Genomic DNA, 15969 nt, shown 5'->3' on the forward strand with positions numbered 1-15969 from the left:
TGGTTCAGCAAATGTTTTTCCTTATTATAGTTTGCAAAGAACATGACTTGGAGGCTTTTTTTTTTTTTTTTTTTTTTTTTTCCCTTCGCTTTCTCTCCGCCCCCGACTGTACCATTAACTCCTAAATACTGGGGTGACTGCAAAGGCTGGTGAGTAAATCAGCCCTTTACCACATACTTACATACTTTCCCAGCATTTCATGCGTGACAACTCTTGTTGCTTCTTTTTTTTTTTAATTGTTTTATGATAATCAGTCGAGGGATTTGCTCTGTTTTCGAGGTCACAGTCAGAGTGGGTACTGAACTTTGGACTGCAGCTGAGGGCGAGGTAAACAACAGGACTATAAATAACAGCGCAGTCCTCCTCTGGCTTTGTAGAGCTACGGAGCTGAGCTGGGGGCTCACGGGGCTGGCGTAAGTAGCAACTTCGTGTTTTCTTGATTCTTTTAGAGTGTGGCAAATCTTCTGAGTCTGATAAAATGTTTCTTTTCTTAGAATGGACTTTAAAACAAGAGATAGTATATAAAATTGAATCGTAATTTAAAAATCATTTTGTAACTCTCCTGAAACCATGTAAACTTCTTATGTGCAACCTTTATATATGTTGTGCACAGGAGCGAAACGTGATGTGTTAAACCTGCTTCTGAAAAAGTTTTCAAAATTTGCCTTAAATGTTTAAGTAACCTCCCCTTTTCACCATACAATACATATAGATACACATATATTTACATATATACATGTGTATGTAGATATACACACATACATAGTTTTATCAGGTATACATAGGAGTATAACTGGAATCTTTATTTAAATGGTATTTGCCACCCTGAAGGAGAGGGGTAAAAATCAATATCCAGTATATTTTACTGTTTCAAATTATTTAAGTTTGTGATTTACCATTAAAGAAAAGGCAGACAAAGGAAAGAGGAGCAAAGAGTCTGAAACTGGGCGTGGTGGGCACAGATTTGTGGTGGGCAACTGATAGCTGTTGAGTTCTTGCTGCTCTCTGCACAGCCTGGACAGGAGGTGGGAGCAGGGAAGGCTGCACAAGTCTGAAACTTGCCCTTGGCACAAAGCCACAATGACATATAAGCATCCTATGGGTCCCAGCTTAAAGATCTCCCAGTGAAGGCAGAGGGAAAACTCCAGGAGGAAAGCCATTGCAGGGATTTGAAGGTCAGAGAAAACAATATGGCCCTTACACAGCTACAGACATAACCAGGAATACTGTGAGCAGATTCAGAAAAGAAAGGTTTGATTTCCTGTGCAGAAGTGGTCGTCCTTCAAAGAATTAAAATATGTCAAAATTGGGTGGTTTATGAATAAATGCAAAATCTTTTTCCTTTCCTCTCTCATTCCATTTTTCTCTTTTTCTTTAGTTAGGTTCTTCATCAAGCTATCCAACATATATAGGAATTTTGTGGTGTAAATAAATTCAAGGATAATCAGGTTAAAAAATTTCTGTTCACATCTTCCTGCTGCCTTCTTTCTCCTGATCTTCTCTTTCCAAGTGTACTTTAGAGTGCTTAGATAAATATACTCAATCTACTTAGCCTTTTGACTTCCCTCTCAATTCTGGGCTCACAGCAGGTAACTTGTTATTTTGTTATTAGTTACTGTCTTTTCCTTCCCTAATCACTCCCCTTTTATGCCTCCTGCTTCTCCCAAGAAAGTGCTTTTACTTTTTTTTTTTTTAAAGATTTATTTATTTATGCATACAGAACTGGGGTACAGGCCAGAGGCTCCGGGAGGTGAGAGGCTTCACCAGAGACAGAGTGGGGAGCAGAACAGGCAGATCGGCGAAGTACACTGCTGAGGGGAGCAGCGGGCGGGTCAGGAGAGGTCTGCCACACCATGTGGTCACCTCCGGGGCAGGTGGGAATCGAACTCATGCGGAAGTGGCACTCAATGCAGTGCTTTAACCCACTGCGCCACCAGGGAGGGCCGCTTTTACTTTTTGAGTCCAGATCAGTGTCTGGAAATGCACCAACTTCCTAGTTCTGGAATTTTGTCCTCATCTCTCTCCATAGACTCTTACATGAAGAGGAGCCTGATTAACTGTGTGGATTTTTCTTTCTCAGCTCAATGTGTCCTTTTCCCCTTCTTTTAACCAATTCTCTGTAATTCACCTTTCTTATTTATACCATTCAGTTGAGAAACCTAGCCCTAGTTTTGGGAACATTTTTGATCAGATATTTTAACTTTCCTACTCAGAAGGGGGAGTTTTACAACCCAGAATGTGCCATTTCATCACAGTAACTTCCTGAAAAGTCAATTTCAGTGACAGACAGGGACAGGGACCTGAGACTTTTTTATTTATCTTGGATGCAGGAGTAACAGCTTGGCAGGCAGTCTTGTATTCAAAGAGATTCAAACACTTTGGTGTTAACAGTGCTACTTTTTAGAGAGGAACAAAAGGAAGCCACACCTGATTCCTAAGTTTGGAAAGTTGGAACCTGAAGAACCAGGAACTCAATACCAGCCTTTTCCTGCTCCCTTCTTTCTCCTGGTCTTCTCTTTCCAAGTGTACCTGTGCAGGATCCATCATTTACCTTTTAGATTTGTATTAGCCTGAAAGCAGCCAGAATTTGGTTTGCTCCAGCTAAAGTCAAATTGTGTTTACACAATGTTATTTAACAGTAGAGGTCACAGTCCCAAAGTTTTTCTAAACATGTATCTTCTAGGGAAGTGCTGGCAGCCTGTTCAGGCAAATCTCCCATTCTGTGGTTACTAAAGTATTTTGTTAAGCCAGATAGTTAAGTGGTACTTTAACTACGCCCAGCCTCTGGCTGATCTTTCCCATTACAGGCAGATTTAGTGCAAGGGAGGCACAACTAGAGTCCAGCAACACACAGATGGAATCCATGGGCCAGGCATTTATAGGAAGTAAATTATAGACATTTCTAGTTATGCCTCTGGAGTCATCTATGAAGATGATAGAAAGGTTTCCTCTTTTACAGGACAGCCCCAGCCATGTGGAGGAGCCTGGGGCTTGCCCTGGCTCTCTGTCTCCTTCCTCATGGAGGAACAGAGAGCCAGGGGCAAGGCTCTCTTTGCAAGCCGCCTCCACCCTGGAGCATAAAGGATGAAGATCCAATGCTGAACTCAAATGGTTCAGTAACAGTGGTGGCCCTTCTTCAAGCGAGCTGACACCTGTGCGTTCTGCAGGCATCTAGGTAAGTCTTTTCATGGGGTAGGACTTCTTCAAAGGGAAAATAATTCATACATATATGTATACATACATGCATAAAGTAAAACTAGAAAGATGCATTTATCAAACCACACTTAAAAAAAAAAGATTTATTTATGCATACCGAACTGGGGTACAGGTCAAGGTGCAGGGGCGGTGAGAGGATTCACCAGAGACAGACTGGGGAGCAGAACAGGCCGACTGACGAAGTACACTGCTGAGGGGAGCAGTGGGCGGGTCAGGAGAGGTCTGCTGTGCCGTGTGGGTCACCTCTGGTGCAGGGATTGAACTCATGTGGAAGTGGCTTTAGCTTCTTAGTGCTGTGCTTTAACCCCCTGCACCACTAGGGAGGGCCCCAAACCACATTTTTAAAAAACTACTTTTGCATAGAATTTACTATTAGAAAAGAAGCCTAGGAGGATAAACACCAAATTGTTTACAGTGGTTTACCTGAGTCTATGAATTTTTTTCATCTTTTATTATACACTACTAAATATGATTACTTGTGTAACGAAAATGTTCTAAAGGATACTCTTGCAAATGGATTAGTTATTATAACATAGAAGCAAAAACAAGTGCTTTGCCAGAGTAGAATGAGTGCTAAACTAAAGGTCTACTTGGGTCATTTACCAAAAAGAAAAAAAAATACATGAAAAATACTTGTTTGGTTATTTGCTAAATATTTATTGCATATTATTCTCTGTAACTGCCAAATTAATTTAAAAATATATATTTCACAGGATTAAGGATTAAGTGAGCATTTAACATAAGCCTTTAACTGAGCACAAGGCTCACTAAATAATTTAAAAAATAGGAGTTTTAGTTTTTTACAACTGTATAAAGAAATTACAGGTAAAAAAAAGTAAAGAGTTTCATGTTAAAAAAAAGAAAGTGAGATTTCACTAGTAAAATTAAATGCAATTATTCCTTTTTCCTTGTATTTTCCCAAATATTTTAGATTGGAAGACCTGCGAGTAAAACTGGATAAAGAAGGATACTCCAACATCTCTTATGTTATTGTTAACCACCAAGGAACTGATTCTCAACAAAAGTATATGCTTCTTAAAAATGAGGTTTCAAAGCATATTCCTGTTTACCAACAAGAAGAAAACCAAACAGATGTCTGGACTCTCCTAAATGGAAACAAAGATGACTTCCTCATATATGATCGGTATGTGAGCACTTGGGCACACACACACACAACACTCCAAATTAGAAGATACTATTTTTGTATTTGACATTAAATGTTTTAAACTATCTGCTTTTGTTTTATCACCACCAAACATTCAGTTTCAGTGTGAGCCCATGTTTGGTTTTAATATATTTTGAAATAACTTTTTTTCACAAAAGAATTACCCCTACCTTTGAAAAATCCTTTTAAATAAAAAGGATTGATTTGTATTCCAGCCCAGGAATTCTGTGAATTCACCATATTTCTCAGATGACCTTCTTATCTCAAATCTAATTATTAGCTTTAAGACACTTACCTGAATTTATGAACTATGAAGTGTGTTAATCACTTAGGTGTTATCTGCATGAATCTGCTTTTGATTCCATGAACTAATAAAACATTCATATTTTGAGGGAACCTCAATGCACATACATTATCTGCTATTAACCAACATTCTAGTTGGTACTCAGTTTTCTTCAGGAGGGTGACTCAGACTCTGCCTAGGCCTCCATCGATTTAGTCTTCCTTCAGATATTTTAAAACCTCATTTCTTTTTGATACCTCCAAACTTCCTAAAGTTAGTCATTTGCAAAGTACAATCCTTTCATAGTCACATAAAATTGTATCTACTGAGTAAAATGTGGCCAAAAAGAACATTTCTACTCCACCAGTTCTGAGAATGCCAAATGTTATGTAATGCCATTTGTTTCATTGTGCTGAAATTTTGGTCAAGACTGGTCAGAAATCCAGGATGTTTTTGTTATGCTGTGATTTTTTGTTTTGTTGAATTTGTGATTAGAAAAGCTCAGATAATTTGAAGAGCTTAATTTAGGATAAATCCCAATGATGGTAATTCACAGTTTGATGTTATTTACAGTAACATATTGGTAACATTTCAAAACACCCTCTAGTGTTGTGGTGACTTGCCCTGGTGGGTAGTTCCAGGAGGCCTTTGGGATCCCACTCTAGGAAACTTGACTGAAGGTATAACACAATCTTAGACATAAGACCATTAAACCTATAGTTCTATCCCAACCCATGCTTGTGTAGCATTCCAGTAGGAAAAATACTGTAATAACATTATATTTGTCCTATTCTTTCTTTTAGATGTGGCCGCCTTGTATATCATTTTGGGTTGCCTTTCTCCTTCCTAACATTTCCATATGTAGAAGAAGCCATTAAGACTGCTTACTGTGAAAAGAAATGTGGAAGCTGCTCTCTCATGGTATTTTTCTCTATTATTTTTACTGGGAGAAAAGAGGAAATCTTAAAAGCTAATTAAATAAGCTAGTGTTTCATCACCAATAAATGATCGATGTTTCTGTAAGTGTACTAAAAATCAAGAATAGCTTTCATCCTTACACACACTTCCTGCTGTGAACAGACTATATAAAATCTTTTTAAGATGCACAGTGCCACTTTTTTCTAGAAGACTTCTAAAAAGCAAAAGTCAATGTAGATCACAGTTTTTAATTATCACCAATGATGTTGTATGAGCGCTGGAAGAGATCAGACAAGAAAAGTGTTACTGTTCTCAGCAAAGTAGAGAGGGTGAACAAAGCTTATTCATGGCGTTAACCTGAAATGGGGCTGGTGCCATGCTACCTCCTTCTTCTGTCAAGAGTGCTAGTCCATCAGCGTTCTTGTCAAGCCCTTACACTGCCTGCTCACCTCCAGTTGGAGTTGCTGCATTTATCTCAAAATGGATTCAGTTTTCTACTTGTTACTGTATTCCTTTCCTATCAAAATGAGAACATTTATTCCTTTTTATACTCATTATATTTTAATATGAATTCAGGAGACTTCCCTCCCCCCTTCATATTGAGTAGGAAAACAATTATGAACAATGTTTTCTTCATGGAGAATACTGACAACATTTGAACTCAGGTTTCAAAAGTTTCTGAATTTCATATATAAATATATATGTATGAATTTCTTTCAGATTTTTCCCAACTCTAAAGAAAGTCATCTCATTTTTAATTATTTAACTAATTTAGTTGCTAAGGGGTACAACAAGTAAATTAATTTTGTTATATCACTTTTCACATTTCAGTCTTCACAATAATCTTATGAGGAATATTTTACTGATGGGGACAGAGGTAATGCAGATAGAGTAGCAACTCAATGTCTACTTTAGATTAAGGTTTTAATAAATGCTATTTATTTATTTTGATTTCTCATATTTCGGGGTCATTTTAGTACTTTGTATTTTTGCAAATGCCTAATGTTACAAATATATACCTAATTGTCTTGAAACAAAGACAGAAGCAACTCCTATAATATGCTTAAAATTTATGAACCACATGCAAATAAGAATATGCCATAAGTATCTGAAAAGTGTGTAATCAAGTTTTCTATTTCAATGTATCCTAGATGTCACTGATTATGACACATTATTTTATATACACTAAAAAAGTGCTGCCAGTTAAAGTAGGATACATGTTACAATATCATCAGTAGTATTTTGATTTTAAAGATACTAAAATGTTAAAAAAAAAAAACCACATTGTAAATTCAGTGCAATATAGTTTTGGTTTTTGAAAAGTAGTTATACTATTACTATAGTTAGTTGTTAAATTATTGAACATTAAAAATACTACAGAGTATATTTTAGATATTTATCCAATTTTTATGTTTTTAATATAATGATTATGTTCTCTGAGGTAATAATAAAAACATGTAACATTTAGTAGCTGTATGCTAAAATCCTATGGAATTTACAATCTTTCAAAACCTTTAAACTACCAAACTACAGGGCTTTCTCTGGTTGCACAGTGGGTTAAAACATAGCACTATGGGTCTGTCTGTGACCACTGCAGCAGGAGTTCCATCCCCAGCCAGGAGCTGACCCACAAGGCAAAGCAGACCTCTCCCGACCCATCTGCTGCTTCCTTCAGCAGTGTATTTCAGTGGATCTGCCTGTTCTGTTCCCCACTCTGTCTCTGGGGAATCCTCTCACTGCCCCTCCCCCACCTCTGCCTACCCCCCAGCTCTTGTATTCATAAATAAATTAATCTTTTAAAAAAAAAATCAGCCTAGGTTGAAGTTTAATATTATTGCTCTAGCTTTGAGGCTATGATTTGTGGGGGGCACAAAAAATAAAGGATTAAGTGAATTAAAGTAGTGGATTCATGCATAACAGAACATTATGGTCAATGGAAAATGGGCCATAATTTACCAGTTTTAGCCGATCAGACTGTAATAGGACACATTTAGAAAGCTTTGGTGAAGTTCAAACACTTCCTGGTATAAGCTGAAGTATGAAAAAACCTCTGATTAGGAACAACCTATTGGCATTTTTGAATTATTAGAGAAAACTTGCTTGTTTTAGAATATAGTATTCAATTCCATGAATGATTGGTACAGGTGAGAAAAATCCCTTTCAGGTCAACCTATTTTAGGGTTTGCTATTTGATTGACACTATTGTAGTCAATCTAAGTTCCTTTAACCAGTTCATTGATTCTTATTCCTACAGATGTAAATATAGTCTTGTGTTGTTCTCAAGTTCTTTTTCAGAATTCTTGAAAATTTAGCAAATGCTTTTGATAAACAAAGGAAAATTTTAATTTTGCTGTCAGTTAAACTAGCATAGAAGTTTAGGTGAACGTGCTGAACTTGAGTTGTTTTATATTCTTACATTCTATTTATAAACTATTAATGCTAATTCGTCTGTAAGATGCTTGAGGAGTCTTTGAATAGTTGCAAACTTTGCACAAGAACTATTTTATAAATTAGATAAGAACAAGAACAAAACTTATTTGAAAAAATGAAGGGGTTGAGGCAGACATCAAATTCTTTCCTCATCCATGAACGCTAGAAAAAAACCCAATTCAATCCTAATGAACAAGTAGGAATTTCAGTATGTTAGATCTAAAAATCACTTTTCATGTATTTGTGCTAAATTTACAAATTTGATGATGAGTGATTTATCAATCTGTTTCAGACATCGGGAGATGAAGAATTCTGTAAAAATATCTCTTTGGCTGCTGTGGAGAAAACCACCGAGGCTCTGCCGCCACATCGGCACAACCATCAGCATCCGCATCCCCACCCCCACCCCCATCCCCATCCCCATCCCCGTCCAGGTCGTCTGTATCCATATCATCTTTGGCTAGGCCTAGGCCACCAGCATCTGGGGAGTCAGCTCTCAAAGGATCAGCAACCAGATGCATCAGCTGCCCCATCAGCTGCCCCGGAGCATCCCCATGCCCCGGGACACCAGCACCCACATAAGCACCAGGGCCAACAAAGAGAGGGGAACCCAGAGAACTGAGATACGCCAGGAAGCGAAAGTTTACAACTTTCTCTTCTACAGAAGAAGCTCTGACGAAGGGGTTGTATAAATCAGTTACTCTGAAAGATGCCCCAAGTTTCAGAGTTGGCTCCTGGTAGCTGATGCTGACACTGACGACATCTGATATTTGAAAAAACAGGGTCTGCAGTCACCTGACAGTGTAAGGAACACCTCCCTTCTTTATGTAGCTGACAGGGACTTTGGGCAGAGGAAAACGTCATTGAATCTTGACAGTGACGTTTGCCTCCAGCTGCCTGACAAACAAGTCGGCAGCAGCCCATGCCCACAGAAGCTAGCACCAAATGAAGCTGAAAAGATCAGGCAGAAATGTGAAAATGACCTTCAAACTAAATATTTAAATTAGGTTATACTGCCCAAGTCTTCCTAGACACAATGTCATTTCCAGCATTGTTTATAAAGTTACCTAATTAGTGATCTAAACACAGGAATTGGATTTGTGCCAACACGGAAACATCTCCTATCTTGGCTTCCAGATTTTAGAATCTATAACAAAGAAATATTGACCAAAACCATATTTTTATTACGGTGCAACTGAAAGGTGATTGTAGCATTTGGTTAATATGGCTTTCATTTTCTTTTTCCAGTATTCTACTTGCATTAATGAAAACAGAAACACAAACTATGACCTAGGGGTTCCTGTTGGATAGTTAGCAATTTAGAATGGAGGAAGACAACAAAGACATATTTTCCATTTTTTCTTATTTCTGAAAACAATATTATCTGTCTTTTTAATCTTACTTTTAAAATTGATTCACCATTAAAGAAGTGAACTGTCTTTACGATTCAGAAAAACTTAAACATGAGTATCTTTCTATGTTTTAAAATATGCATTTACACCTTTTATATCTAAGACTCTTATCTTGATTTTTTACTATCATATATGAGTGAAATCTCTATATCTTGTTTTCTTTATCTAGCATTGAACCGCACTGTAAAATTTGAAAGATACAAGGGGAAAGATCAAGAAAAATTTGATTTTCACTGTTGACTGTTTAGAAAGCATTTCCATAGTCAATGATGGTTCAATAGGTAAACTAAAGCCTATAAACCTGAACTTCTTTATGGTTAATACTGTTAAGCTGTTCAACAGAAAGCAGTACATGGTTGGCCAGTGTGGATTTGTTTCAATAAACTCAATACATACATTTAAAGCTGTCTTTCTTTTTTGTTTGGAAACTGTTGAGGTTTTTTTTTTAATTAAAGCAGTTCTTACATAATATAAATGCTTTTGGCATCACAGAAAAGACTCTCTCTTCCTTGAAGTCATGAAGTCAAAGCCAGGCAGGTGCAGAGACTTGTGGTAGGGTAAGGAAAGGGCAGGAAAGGGAGGGATGGGGCTGATGTCAGGCAACTGCTTAGGGGCCCATCCGGCCCAGACTAAGCTTCCAGCTTCCAGCCCCTTTCCAGTCTTCCATTACCTGCCACTCTTTTTGAAAGATCGCTGTTCAAAAGTATCAGTAACTCACACATAACAAATATACACAAACCTCATGGTGTACATGGCTGTAAAGTTATCTTTATAAATCATTATTATCAGCGAAGTAGTATGTTATATTGACAACAGCAGTAAACATTTCAACTGCTTTTAAAGAAATTAAATAGCATTGAATGAATTTACTGCTATACTCAAAACCGTTTACGTTTGACAAGAGATGTTTTGTCAGTAGGCTTAAGGCAAGAATCTTTGCTCACAGAGAGGCGCTGCTCTAGATCATGAATGGTAGTGCGAAGAATTGCAATCTCCTTATTTTTTTCTTCTTGAAGGTGTTGAAGTTTCTAAGTGAAGCAGAGATAACTGATTTTTGCAATTCAAAAATAAGATTAAGTACAAAGAACAAGAAAAAAACAAAAACTACAAAATGACCCCTTATTTTGGAAAGCCTGTAATTTCATTTTGGTGGAACTTAATGGGATAACATTGGTATAAAGATGCCAAAATCACATTAGGAGCATTTGCCTTTTTTTGTTTTAGTTTGCTTTCATTTTACTATATAACTGACATTAGAAACCATAAGGAAGATTTGCACAATAGGAAATCTGGGTGTCTAAATAACTTCAGGGTAATACCCCACTCTATAGTTGGAAATCTATGGTGGAATTCCACAGATGGTCCAAAGAGAAGGCGTCTCTAACCTTTTAATTTACTACTAAGATCTATTAGTTTAAAAGTAATTTTAAAAGTTTATTCAAATTCTAATATCTCCCCGATTGTGTGGTGTACTTCAAGAAAATATGTATATTGCTAGTAAAACTGGATAATTTTTATAAAACATGAAGAAAATGAGTTTTTGTTTAAGAAATAGATCACAGAAGAAAAACACATACCCTTCTGTAGATACTCTGTGGCAAAACAGTAGACTCTGGATATAACTTTGATTTAGTTTGAACTCTTGCTAGTTTGGCATCAAACTGAATAAAGTTAAAAAAGAAAGCATTGAGAACATTCTGATCAAGCAATGAGAAACAACTGTTTCTATAAATATAATACTTTTTGACACATAATATACAATTTAAGTGTATTTTATGTATAACAGGATATAGTTTTTCTTTATGAAAGAATTATTAAGAATGACTAAAAGGAGATTCAAGCAAGATTAACCCTGGCTACCTATTAAAATTATTTTGCGGTCCCTCCTTGGTGGCACAAGGGGTTAAAGTGCAACACTATGAAGCTATCTGCAGCCAGTGTGGCATGAGTTCAATTCCCAATCAGGAAGCTGACCCACATGGCTCAGCAGACCTCTCCTGCCTGCCTGCTGCTCCCTTCAGCAGAGTCAGTCAGTCTGCCTGTTCTGTTGCTCACTCTGTCTTTGGTGAATCCTCTCACCTCTTCTTACACCGCTGGCCTGTACTCCAGTTCTTGTATGCATAAATAAATCTAAAAACAAATTACTTTGGGAACTTCTTAAATGTAACAACTACCTCGGTACTACCTTTGAGATTCTGAAGGGATTTAGCCTAATCTTTTTCTCAAGGCATTCGGGAACTATCCTGCAGGACTAAGACTCTAGTTAACAAGGGTTGAGAATTTATATGTTTTTTTTAAAAATGAAGTATAATCTATACTTATAGGAGAAAAATTCATATACCCTTTTGTAGAAACTGAAAGTGAATAGAATTTGGAGGTGGTTTTGCTGATTTTTAAGTTTTATTGGCTTGATATTAAACTGAATTAGGTTAAAAATTTTGTCTAGGCCATTCTTATGGTCCATATTTTTTGCAAAATCTTGGAGAGCGATCCCTCTACTGGTATGATTACTAACCAGTGATCATACACTCTCCAACACTGGACCTCACAAAGTGTCCCAGGGATGCCAACTTATAAGAACACAGAACTGTAAGCCCTTGAGTTCTGCAGACATAAAGTAAAATGGGACTCCAGCTGATGGACAGTCATGGAATGATTATGGAAAGCATCACTGGCAGAATGAAACTAAAGAATGAATGGCAAAATTTAAAAGACAACTGTTTTGTGAAAACAGCACTTTTTTTTCTTGAGATTCTAACATCTAGTTAACAAACCTATTGAAAGTCTTTAGAGCAAATAACTGGAACCTCAGCCTTCAATAGGGCCTATTTGAAGTCACTTAAACTTTTTAAAAACAATTTGATGTGTTTGTATATGTATATTGGCTGTACATTTTCCCATACATTTATTAGGAAGAATTTTTTTCTCTTTCCCTTTTTTAAAAAAATATTTATTTTTATTTATGCATACAAGAACTGGGGGTGTAGACCAGAGGTAGGGGGAGTGAGAGGATTCACCAGAGATAGAGTGGGTAACAGAGCAGACAGATTGACTGAAAGGAGCAGTTGGTGAGACAGAAATCTGCTGCACCTTGTAGGTCACCTCCCTAGCTGGGGATCCAATTCAGGCTATAGTTGATGGTAGCACTGAGACTTATACCCTAGGCCACCAAGGAGGCCTTTTTTCCTCATTTTTATCCTAAGTAAAAGCAAAAGGAATTTCTAGTTGGTTCATCAGATTTTCGCAATTTCTGCTGAGGAGAGTGTAAAGATTAGAAACAATCTCCACACTGCTTAAATGTTAGTCCTGTGAAGACTGATTATTGATTGATTGCTGATTGATTAAGCTGTAAATCAGATCCATTTTGAATTATCTGTTCCTGCTTTCTTAGGAAACCATCTCGCTAGAAACCAGCATTTTCTCCATGACTGAAGAGCTCCACCTTCAGGCCAAATGCAGACAAGCAGGGTGGCAAACAACTGTTAAAGCATTTGAGCATCACTTGTGATGAACAAGTGTGTGGCACTCTTTTGCAAGGTTGTTTCCGCACTTGAAATTTCTCACTGCAATGAAAAATAACGAAAGTATGTCCTAGATGAAGGGATGCATCCTCAAGTTTAGTAAATCTTAAACACCCACCTCTAGCTGTAGTTTGATTATTTCATTTTGCTTTTCCTTTTCTTGAGTTCTTAACTTTGCATTTAACTCTGAAATTTCTACCTCCTTTTTCTCTATCAGTTCTTTATGCTTTTCTTCATTTAATTCAACTGAATGAAACAAAATAACCAAATTAATTTGTCTTATTAAAAAATCTTAGAAATATTTCTTTAGCATTTCAAGTAATATAGAAGAAATTTCACTAATAAAAACATATCTCAGAAACTATGTGCAGAATAGCTTTTACATATTTTTGACAAATCTGTAAATTCATGAAATACAAATGTTAGCCATCCAAAGCTTTTGAACAAATAAACTAACTCTACTTTTAAAAATCAATGGCCTAGAAAATAAGTAGGAGATTCAGTGATTAAAGAAGGACACGAAGCTCGGGTTCCTAGTATACAGGATCCTGCGTTATTGGATGACTCTAGAGTCACATCAAGTTCCTGTTATATTCTATAACATTATTCACACCACGTCTCTAAACTTCATCATGTTTCCTTTCACTCAGCTATTCTATTTCTGTCAATGACACCATCTCATCCAGGATGGGAACCTCACAACTTATTTGATTTTTGAGAAATAAATGTCAATTAGTCCACAAAAGCTACAAGTTAGGTACCTTGGCACTGACTAATCTACTTACTTACTTAGTTCCAGGCCTCATTTTTCTCACTTGGATTCTGTGTGTAGGATTTCTATCCCCAGTCTTTACCTCCTACATCCTCTGCCAGCTTAGTCTTCTTGAAGCATACCTTTAAGACTGGCCATTACTTCAAAAACTTTCAGGCATGTCCCATCAATTTACCTTACAATTAAATGGTCAGAGTATCCAGCCTTAACCATAGTTCCTGGCCTTTCTCTTGCAGAACTTTCTGTGGTGTGCAAAGATAAGCTAGACAATGGACTACTATCCCTAAAATGTCCTGTGTCTGCCCACTGTATCTTGGCTTTTTTAGCTTCTCTCTGTGTAAAGACTCTTCTTTCCATCTTCCCAATCAGCATTACCAATATTCAGGACTTAGGATCAGTACAAAGTTTCTGTCTTAGCATGTGATGAGGTGACGCCCAGAATATAGTTGGCTATCCAAACCGTGGAGACACCGACTTCCATCTGCTCTTCGTCTGCTGCCTGCAGCAGCACTGTTGATGACAGCAGTGCAGAGCAGTTGTAAAGGAAACAGGAACTGAAGCATTGTAATGGATCGCCTCCAGATACTAGATCAGAGGATGGGTGTGTGATTTTCCCTGAAATGTTTTGTTCTCAAGATAATGCTGGCTTATGAAATTAGTTGGAAAATGTTTCCTTTTTTTGGGGGGGAGGAGAGTTATTAGTTTTCTGAAAAAGTTTGTGTAAGATTGGCATGATTTCCCCCCACCCCTGAAATACCTGGCAGAATTTCACCAGGAAAGCCTAAGCCTAGAGTTTCTTAGTGAGAAAAATATTTCTCACAGATTTAATTTCCCTTATACAAATATCGAACATTTCAGGTTTTCTTTTTTTTTTTGAGCAATTCAGATTTTCCTATTTCTTCATGTATCTGTGTGCTCTCCCCCAAAGATGTCTAATTCACCAAAAAATTAAAATCTACTGGCACAAATAAATTCATTTATGTTGTCTAATCCTGTCTTAGTGTTTGATGCTCAAAGGATCCAAAGATATTGCAAAACTTATTTTTAAAAGATATTTCTTGGCCCTCCCTGGTGGCGCAGCGGGTTAAAGCACAGCACTAAGAAGCTTAAGCCACTTCCGCATTAGTTTGATCCCCGTCTGCCCGGGAGGTGACCACATGGCGTGGCAGACCTCTCCTGACCCACCCGCTGCTCCCCTCAGCAGTGTACTTCGTCGATCTGCTCCCCACTCTGTCTCTGGTGAAGCCTCTCACCCTCCGCATCTCTGGCCTGTACCCCAGTTCTGTATGAATAAATAAATCTTTAGAAAAAAAAAAAAGAAAAGATATTTCTAAAGTGGCTCCATAACTTTATAATTCTATCCATAATACATACAAATTCCAGTTGCTCTATATCCTTACCAACTCTCGATAGTTCTAAAAGGTACAAAGTGGCATCTCTTTGTTGTTTTAACTTGAATTTTCCTACTGTGAGTTATATGAACATGTTTTCTTGTCCTCTTTTTTTATCTGTGTGTCGCAGAAGAGATCTCTGTTCAAATATTTTGCTTATTTTCTTGTTGGTCTATTTGACTTATTACTGAGTTGTTAGAACTCTTTATATATATTTTGGATATATGCCCTTAGTCAACTGTGGATTTGTAACTGTATTATCCAGTCTATGACCTGTCTTTTTTTTTTTTTTAACAGCATTGAAGGACAGAGGATAATAATTTTGATGAAGTTCAATCTAGAATTTATTTCTTTATTATTGGGACACTGTTGGTGGCTAGGCCATGAAAAAGTCATGAATCTAATTTAGAAATGCAATTTATGCCACATAAAAATCTAGAAATCTATAAGGCAATGTTCATTGAAGAACACTATTACTGAAAATAATTTATAAACATATTTAAATTGTTTTATATCTTGAAATTTGGAAAATTAAAAATGAAAAAAAAACTTACCTTTTTTCTGTATATCCTGATGAAGTTTCCTGATTTCTATTTTATGTCCCTCCTCTTTGATTCTCATTTCACTCATAAGTTTAGCAATATTATTCTTATAATCCTAAAGATTAAAATACATATTCATACTTTGATTTCAGCTTGAGCTTGAAAATCTTAGTTCTGTCAAAATTTGACACATTGGTTCCTGGGAGATAAGTGAAAGATAGTATAAAGACCCTCCAGTGGAGGTTCCTCAAACTGCAAAACATGGAGCTTCCCTACGACCCAGCAATCCCACTCCTAGGTATCTACCCAAAAGACACAA

At 36.9% G+C, this 15969-nt stretch overlaps 2 protein-coding genes across 3 annotated transcripts in view; one reads left to right on the top strand and one right to left on the bottom strand.

Annotated features, from left to right (window-relative positions):
* The first annotated feature begins 298 nt into the window (after positions 1 to 298).
* SEPP1 (selenoprotein P, plasma, 1) lies at positions 299 to 9827 on the top strand. 2 transcript variants are annotated; one of them, XM_004678345.2, is made up of 5 exons: positions 299 to 413; positions 2960 to 3175; positions 4148 to 4360; positions 5468 to 5585; positions 8305 to 8961. In XM_004678345.2, the coding sequence occupies exons 2-5, from the start codon at positions 2973 to 2975 to the stop codon at positions 8959 to 8961; spliced, it is 1191 nt and encodes a 396-aa protein (XP_004678402.2). In that variant the 5' UTR covers positions 299 to 413; positions 2960 to 2972. The 2 variants fall into 2 exon arrangements, with proteins under 2 accessions (XP_004678402.2, XP_012577389.1); XM_012721935.1 differs by having other exon boundaries at positions 307 to 413; positions 8305 to 9827.
* A 165-nt stretch (positions 9828 to 9992) lies between these two features.
* CCDC152 (coiled-coil domain containing 152) overlaps positions 9993 to 15969 on the bottom strand; it is an 18981-nt gene continuing 13004 nt past the window's right edge. The window contains exons 6-9 of the mRNA XM_004678472.2: positions 15663 to 15765; positions 13064 to 13191; positions 11002 to 11085; positions 9993 to 10452 (exon numbers count right to left, since the gene is read on the bottom strand). Of these exons, the coding sequence (XP_004678529.1) occupies positions 10303 to 10452; positions 11002 to 11085; positions 13064 to 13191; positions 15663 to 15765 (465 nt within the window). The 3' untranslated portion in view covers positions 9993 to 10302. The remainder of the gene's footprint in view (positions 10453 to 11001; positions 11086 to 13063; positions 13192 to 15662; positions 15766 to 15969) is intronic.

The sequence above is a fragment of the Condylura cristata genome, unplaced genomic scaffold, assembly GCF_000260355.1.
Source record: "Condylura cristata isolate star-nosed mole 26May11 unplaced genomic scaffold, ConCri1.0 scaffold00007, whole genome shotgun sequence".
Taxonomy (NCBI): Eukaryota; Metazoa; Chordata; class Mammalia; order Eulipotyphla; family Talpidae; genus Condylura; species Condylura cristata.